Source organism: Salvelinus namaycush, chromosome 8 (genome assembly GCF_016432855.1).
Source record: "Salvelinus namaycush isolate Seneca chromosome 8, SaNama_1.0, whole genome shotgun sequence".
Classification (NCBI taxonomy): domain Eukaryota; kingdom Metazoa; phylum Chordata; class Actinopteri; order Salmoniformes; family Salmonidae; genus Salvelinus; species Salvelinus namaycush.
Window position 1 is genome coordinate 65,378,409 of NC_052314.1, and position 8,414 is coordinate 65,386,822.

General features: G+C 41.0%; 1 protein-coding gene across 1 annotated transcript; it reads left to right on the forward strand.

Annotated features, from left to right (window-relative positions):
* The first annotated feature begins 1,762 nt into the window (after window positions 1–1,762).
* LOC120053072 (C-type lectin domain family 6 member A-like) lies at window positions 1,763–7,929 on the forward strand. The gene is made up of 3 exons (XM_039000323.1): window positions 1,763–2,040; window positions 7,532–7,674; window positions 7,761–7,929. Exons 1-3 carry the CDS (start codon window positions 1,989–1,991, stop codon window positions 7,872–7,874), a joined length of 309 nt encoding a protein of 102 aa, XP_038856251.1. The 5' UTR covers window positions 1,763–1,988; the 3' UTR covers window positions 7,875–7,929.
* Window positions 7,930–8,414: the final 485 nt, after the last annotated feature.

Genomic DNA, 8,414 nt, shown 5'->3' on the forward strand with positions numbered 1-8,414 from the left:
ATGCTGCCAAACATACCCTCGTAAAACTGACCATCCTACCGATCCTCGGCGATGTCATCTATAAATAGCCTCCAACACTCTACTCAACAAATTGGATGCAGTCTATCACAGTGCCATCCGTTTTGTAACCAAAGCCCTATACACTACCCACCACTGCGACCTATACGCTCTCATTGGCTGGCCCTCGCTTCATACTCTTCACCAAACCCACTGGCTACAGGTTATCTACAAGTCTCTGCTAGGTAATGCCCCGCCTTATCTCAGCTCGCTGGTCACCATAGCAGCACCCACTCGTAACACGCGCTCCAGCAGGTATATCTCACTGGTCACCCCCAAAGCCAATTCCTCGTTTGGTCACCTTTCCTTCCAGTTCTCGGCTGCCAATGACTAGAGCAAACTGCAAAAATCACTGACGCTGGAGACTCCTATCTCCCTCACTAGATTTAAGCACCAACTGTCAGATCACTGCACCTGGACATAGCCCATCTGTAAAAAGCCCATCCAACTACCTCATCCCCATACTGTATTTATTTGTTTATCTTGCTCCTTTGTACCCCAGTATCTCTACTTGCACATCCATCTTTTGCTCATCTACCATTCCAGTGTTTCATTGCCATATTGTAATTACTTTGCCACTATGGCCTATTTATTGACTTAACTCCCTTATCTTACCACATTTGCACTCACTGTATATACTTTTTTTCCTACTGTATTATTGACTGTATGTTTTGTTTATTCCATGTGTAACTGTGTTGTTGTATGTGTCGAACTGCTATGCTTTATCTTGGCCAGGTCGCAGTTGCAAATGAGAACTTGTTCTCCATTAGCCTACCTGGTTAAATAAAGGTGAAAAAATATATATATATACTTTAGTAATCATAATGGATGTGTCAGCATGGGATGTAACGGTACATTATCTTTGACTACTATTCTACTTTTCCTCCTGTTAAAGAGGATAGAAATCCTCATAATTTCATGATAATTTGAGCGTAATTATTTCTACATAGTCTAAACTTTCTCACTCTGAACTTCTAACGCCAGTGGGATGGGTGTGACTTCTTTACAATGATCACAATGTCTCCAACGTACAACGCCCCTGTAGCAATTAGGATGAAGTGCCTTGTTCAAAGGCACAACATAATTTTCACATTTTCCGCTCCGGTATTCAAACCTGCAACCTGACGGTTATTGGCACAACACTGTAACCTCAAGGCTGCCTGCCTCTACCTTACCCCTAAATACAGGGCCCGTTAATATTGAGGATACCTGCCTCTACCTACAGTTCCCTTTTTCAGGTGCGGGCTGAAAATCAACGTTTTCACATTGCATCTTTTTTAGGGGGCAGGAGAATTGACGAGGAGAAAACTCCAAATAACTTTGATCGCTTTAATTATAATTTTTTTTACACTGCAAATTGTAACTATTTTTAATGCCATGAGAGGTAGCGGATCCAGCCAGATAGGTTCTGGAATACATCAGTCCAAACTGAGGTGCCGGATCCTGTTCCAGCTCAAATTAAACACTGATGATACAGAAAAACACATTAACACATTACCAAAGATCTGACTTTAATAACTTGTGATTCAGTACATTTTCAGTGGTGGAAGAGACCATCCAGAGTTGCTGCAGTGTGTGTTCTACTGGCTGTGATCATAGGCCTGTGGGATTCCTGTAAGTTAATGGTTTTTTATTAAACATTTGTAGTCAATGTTGTGATAGTTACACATTTTGATTGACTTTTCCGTTTTACAGATGCAACTGCAGAGAGAGACCAGCTACAGAATAGTCTAAATACCAGGACCACAGAGAGAGACCAGCTACAGAATAGTCTAAATACCAGGACCACTGAGAGAGACCAGCTACAGAATAGTCTAAATACCAGGACCACAGAGAGAGACCAGCTACAGAATAGTCTAAATACCAGGAACACTGAGAGAGACCAGCTACAGAATAGTCTAAATACCAGGACCACTGAAATAGACAAGTTGATGAAGAGTCTGAACACTACAACTATGGAGCGTGACCAGCTACAGAAGGAGAAAGAAAGGCTGAACTGGAAGATCAATGGTAAGGACCCCCCCACACAGTTTCGGTAGTTGACCTGTTATCTCACACCCAAGAAAATTCAAGAAATATTGTCAGCGCTGACAGGAACTGTGTTTTGCCGTAGCGCTCAACACACACCATAGGAGATCAGAGGTCATCAGAACTACCTACCTACAACTCCCTCAGATTTTGTTTTGTCAGTCAAGGAAATTAGATAAATAGTAGTTCGACATCTTTTATCATTCACCAGTGACCATGTGGTTAGTGTTCACCCTGAGATTGGAAGTTTGATCTCCCACCGAGTCATATGAAAGGCTGTAAAAATTGTACCTGATGAGTGTCTGCTTGGCACTCAGCATTAAGGAGATATAAGTGGAGGTAAGGTCCTATGATAGACTAGCGTCCAGCGGGTGTACTTTAAAAAATAATAATTTTATTTAAACAGGACCAATGTCTCATTTGCAGTAGAGCCCTGTTTTCAATACAAAGAAATAAACATATACAGTGGCAAGGAAAAGTGTGAATTGGTCATTAAATGTGAACTGGTCTTCATCTAGGTCACAACAATAGACAAACACAGTATGCTTAAACTTTTAACAAACAATTATTTTCATGTCTTTATTGAACACACCGTGTAAACATTCACAGTGCAGGGTGGAAAAAGTAGGTGAACCCTTGGATTTAATAGCTGGTTGACCCTCCTTTGGCAGCAATAACCTCAACCAAACATTTTCTGTAATTGTGGATCAGACCTGCAAAACGGTCAGGAGGAATTTTGGACCATTCCTCTTTACAAAACTGTTTCAGTTCAGCAATATTCTTGGGATGTCTGGTGTGAAGCGCTCTCTTGAGGCCATGCCACAGTATCTCAATCGGGTTGAGGTCAGGACTCTGACTGGGCCACTCCAGAAAGCGGATTTTCTTCTGTTGAAGCCATTCCGTTGTTGATTTACTTCTGTGTTTTGGGTTGTTGTCTTGTTGCATCATCCAACTTCTGTTGAGCTTCAATTGGCGGACAGATAGCCTTACATTCTTCTGCAAAATGTTGAGAAACTTGGGAATTAATTTTTACGTTGATGATAGCAAGCTGTCCAGGCTCTAAGGCGACAAAGCAGCCCCAAACCATGATGTTCCCTCCACCATACTTTAAAGTTGGGATGAGGTTTTGATGTTGGTGTGCTGTGCCTTTTTTTCTCCACACATAGTGTTGTGTGTTCCTTCCATACAACTCAACTTTAGTTTAATCTGTCCACAGAACATTTTGCCAGTAGTGCTGTGGAACATCCAGGTGCTCTTTTGCAAACATCCAACGTTGGACAGCAGTGGCTTCTTCCGTGGTGTCCTCCCAAGAACACCATTCTTGTTTAGTGTTTTATGTATCGTAGACTTATGTATCGTCAGAGATGTTAGCATTTTCCAGAGATTTCTGTAAGTCTTTAGCTGAAACTCTAGGATTCTTCTGAACATCATTGAGCATTCTGCTCTGTGCTCTTGCAGTCATCTTTGCAGGATGGCCACTCCTAGGGAGAGTAGCAACAGTGCTGAATTTGATCCATTTATAGACAATTTGTCTTACCGTAGACTGATGAACATCAAGGCTTTTAGAGATACTTTTGTAACCCTTTCCAGCTTTATGCAAGTCAACAATTCTTAATCTTAGGTCTTCTGAGATCTCTTTTGTTCAAGGCAGGGTTCACATAAGGCAAGCTTCTTGTGAATAGCAAACTCAAACTTTGAGTGTTTTTTTATATGGCAAGGCAGCTCTAACCAATATCTCCAATCTCGTCTCATTGATTTGACTCCAGGTTAGCTGACTTCTGAATCCAATTAGCTTTTTGAGAAGTCATTAACTCATTAGCTCAGGCTTAGTTTAAGGAGACTGTGTTTGTCTATTGTTGTGACTTAGATGAAGATCAGATCAAATTTCATGACCAATTTATGTAGAAATCCAGGTAATTCCAAAGGGTTCACATAGTTTTTCTTGCCACTGTATGCACAACTACACAGACACAATACATATACACCTTAAGAAAAACAATCACAGTTAACATTTACAAGATCAGAAATCAATTTTTTGAATTTCCCAAGAGGCACCAGAACATCAATTCTAAGAGTTTTTTTGCAAATTGTTCCACATACAGTTGAAGTCGGAAGTTTACATACACCTTTGCCAAATACATTTAAACTCAGTTTTCCACAATTCCTGACATTTAATCCTCGTAAAAATTCCGTCTTAGGTCAGTTAGGATCACCACTTTCTTTTAAGAAAGTGAATTGTCAGAATAATAGTAGAGAGAATGGTTTATTTCAGCTTTTATTTCTTTCATCACATTCACAGTGGGTCAGAAGTTTACATACACTCAATTAGTATTTGCTAGCATTGCCTTGAAATTGTTTAACTTGGGTCAAACATTTCAGGTAGCCTTTCACAAGTGTTTCACAATAAGTTGGGTGAATTCTGACCCATTCCTCCTGACAGAGCTTGTGTAACTGAGTCAGGTTTGTAGGCCTCCTTGCTCGCACACGCTTTTTCAGTTCTGCCCACAAATGTTCTATAGGGTTGAGGTAAGGGCTTTGTGATGGCCACTTCAATACATTGACTGTGTTGTCCTTAAGCCATTTTGCCACAACTTTGGAAGCATGTTTGGGGTCATTGTCCATTTGGAAGACCCATTTGCAAAATGGCTTAAGGACAACACCAAGCTTTAACTTCCTGAATGATGACTTGAGATGTTGCTTCAATAAATCCACATAATTTGCCTTCCTCATGCCATCTTTGCCATCTATTTTGTGAAGTGCACCAGTCGCTCCTGCAGCAAAACACCCCCACAACATGATGCTGCCACCCCCGTGCTTCGCGGTTGGGATGGTGTTCTTCGGCTTGCAAGCCGTCCCCTTTTTCCTCCAAACATAACGATGACCATTATGGCCAAACAGTTCTATTTTTGTTTCAGCAGACCAAAAAGTACAATCTTTGTCCCCATGTGCAGTTGCAAACCGTAGTCTGGCTTTTTTATGGTGGTTTTGGAGCAGTGGCTTCTTCCTTGCTGAGCGGCCTTTCAGGTTATGTCGATATAGGACTCGTTTTACTGTGGAAATAGATACTTTTGTACCTGTTTCCTCCAGCATCTTCACAATGTCCTTTGCTGTTGTTCTGGGATTGATTTGCACTTTTCGCACCAAAGTACGTTGATCTCTAGGAGACAGAATGCGTCTCCCTCCTGAGCAGTATGACGGCTGCGTGGTCCCATGGTGTTTTTACTTGCGTACTATTGTTTGTACAGATGAACGTGGTACCTTCAGGCGTTTGGAAATTGCTCCCTAGGATGAACCAGAGTTGTGGAGGTCTACATTTTTTTTTCTGAGGTCTTGGCTGATTTCTTTTGATTTTCCCATGATGTTAATCAAAGAGGCACTGAGTTTGAATGTAGGCCTTGAAATACACCCACAGGTACAAGCTGTTTTAAGTCACAGTCAACTTGGTGTATGTAAACTTGTGACCCACTGGAATTGTGATACAGTGTGTAACAGTGATAACAGTGATAACACCAAGTAAAACTGAAATGATAACTTAAAACACAAAATATAAATATCCATTAACAAACTTCTTATAGCTTAGACTAATTTCCACTTCCTGAACACATACTACTTAAATAAAAAAACATAGCCTTTTCTTAGTAAAACGTAAAAGTAAAAATGAAATAAATACAGTAGTCTTTCCACCATATAGTCAGACACATTCTATTCACAGGCTTGTACACAGCACAGAGGTTGTAGTAGCATTTGAGCAGTGCAGGAGATGTTGATATGGATATTATAAGTGAAATAATCTGTCTGTAAACAATTGTTGGAAAAATTACTTGTGTCATGCACAAAGTAGATGTCCTAACCAACTTGCCAGAACTATAGTTTGTTAACAAGAAATTTGTGGAGTGGTGGAAAAACGAGTTTTAACCAACCTAAGTGTACCGTATGTAAACTTCCAACTTCAACTGTATAAGTTGCATCATAACTGAAAGGGCATGTTCTGATCTGTGTAGAAACTGTGGGGATCTGAAGTGTAATGTAATTCATTGACCCAGTTTTATAATTAGTAATTCTAGAAGAGACTAGAGATGTCAGATACATTGGAAGTTATTACTTGTACATCAAGCTGCCTCACACTACAGGAGCAGGAGCAGGATCCTGTGAGCTGTTCTGGCCTCTCACAAGTCAAGGCTCGTGCAAAGCTACTTACTTATTGAATGTGTAAATAAATAATGGTTGCAAAGTTATGTTTAACTTGAAAATGTCACTGAACAAAAATATAAAGGCAACATGTAAAGTGTTGGTCCCATGTTTCATGAGCTGAAATAAAGCATATCAGAAATGTCACATATGCACAAACAGCACAAATTTGTTTACGTCTCTGTCAGTGAGCTTATCTCTTTTGCCAAGATAATCCATCCACCTGACAGGTGTGGCATATCAAGAAGCTGATTAAACAGCATGATAATTACACAGGTGCACCTTATGCCGGGGACAGTAAGAGGCCACTCTAAAATGTGCAGTTTTGTCCACAACACAATGCCATCTATGTCTCAAGTTTTGAGGAAGCATGCACTTTGCATGATGACTCCAAGAATGTTGACCCGACCTGTTGTCAGAGATTTTTATGTTAATTTCTCTACATTAAGCCGTCGTTTTAGAGAATTTGGCAGTATGTCCAACCGGCCTCACAACTGCAGACAACGTGTAACCACGCCAGATCAGGACCTCCACATCTGACTCCTTCACCTGCCACCCGGACAACTGATGAAACTGTAGGTTTGCACAACCGATGAATTTCTGCACAAACTGTCAGACATCATCTCAGGGAAGCTCATCTGCATGTAGCAAGGATCTGTACACATTTCCTGGAAGATGACAATGTCCCAGTTCTTCCATGTCCTGAATAGTCACCAGACATGTCACCCATTGAGCATGTCTGTGATGCTCTGGATTGATGTGTACAACAGTGTGTTCCAGTTCCCGCCAATATCCAGCAACTTTGCACAGCCATTGAAGTGGAGTGGGACAACATTCCACAGGCCAAAATCAACAGCCTGATCAACTCTATGTGAAGGAGACAAATGGTGGTTTTCTGATCCACACCCCTACCTTTTATTTAAGATATCTGTGACCAACAGATGCATGTCTGTATTCCCAGTCATGTGAAATCCATACATTAGGGCCTAAAAAAATTCCTTATATGAACTGTAACTAAGTAAAATCTTTGAAATGGTTGCATGTTGCATTTACAGCTTTTACACTGAACAAAATTATAGACAAACAGGAAATTCACACAAACAATTGCTGTGGGAAATCACCAGAACATTTTAATTATTTTCTGGTGCAAGGCAGAATCTCTATCAGCTCCTTGGAAGGGTTCGTTAACTTTATCTGAGTCATGCTCTTTTTATTTTTCATAACATTTGAGTGTCAAATATGGTAAATGTCAAACTTCTAGGGTCCTGTCCTGAAGGATGGAGAAGGTTTGGCTGTAGCTGTTACTACCTGTCTACTGAGAAGAAATCCTGGGAGAAGAGTAGACAGGACTGTCTGGAGAGAGGATCAGACCTGGTGATCATTAACAGTGTAGAGGAACAGGTGAGATACATACAGAGAGAGACAGAGAGAGCTACTTTATTAGTCCATCATGTGTTAGTAACAATGATTTTTCTGTGCCACAACAGACATTCATCAATGGGTTTGAATCATTCCTTTTTGCCTGGATTGGTCTGACTGACTCTGTTACTGAGGGGACCTGGAAATGGGTGGACGGCACCCAACTGACCACCCCAAGGTAAGAGACTCCTACTCTATAATAACACTGACCACCCCAAGGTAAGAGACTACTGCTCTATAATAACACTGACCACCCCAAGGTAAGAGACTACTGCTCTATAATAACACTGGCCACCGCAAGGTAAGAGACTACTGCTCTAATAACACTGACCACCGCAAGGTAAGAGACTACTGATCTATAATAACACTGACCACCCCAAGGTAAGAGACTACTGCTCTAATAACACTGACCACCACAAGGTAAGAGACTACTGATCTAATAACACTGACCACAGTGGAAGGAGTAGGACTGATTCTCTGTGTTGTTCATACTCTAGGTTCTGAGAGAGAGGTCAGTCTAACTCTGTGTTGTTCATACTCTAGGTTCTGAGAGTGGTCAGTCTAACTCTGTGTTGTTCATACTCTAGGTTCTGAGAGAGGTCAGTCTAACTCTGTGTTGTTCATACTCTAGGTTCTGAGAGAGGTCAGTCAAACTCTGTGTTGTTTCTACTGCAGGTATTGGAGTGAACATTCTAATGGTCGTACACTCCAGAACTGTGGAA

Excerpts from the sequence above, each read along its gene's own strand:
- LOC120053072 (XM_039000323.1), top strand. The coding sequence starts at position 1,989 with ATGAAGAGTCTGAACACTACAACTATGGAGCGTGACCAGCTACAGAAG. Across the intron at positions 2,041-7,531 it reads TGACCAGCTACAGAAGGAGA|TAGGGTCCTGTCCTGAAGGA; the intron begins AAGAAAGGCTGA and ends ATGTCAAACTTC. Across the intron at positions 7,675-7,760 it reads TTAACAGTGTAGAGGAACAG|ACATTCATCAATGGGTTTGA; the intron begins GTGAGATACATA and ends GTGCCACAACAG.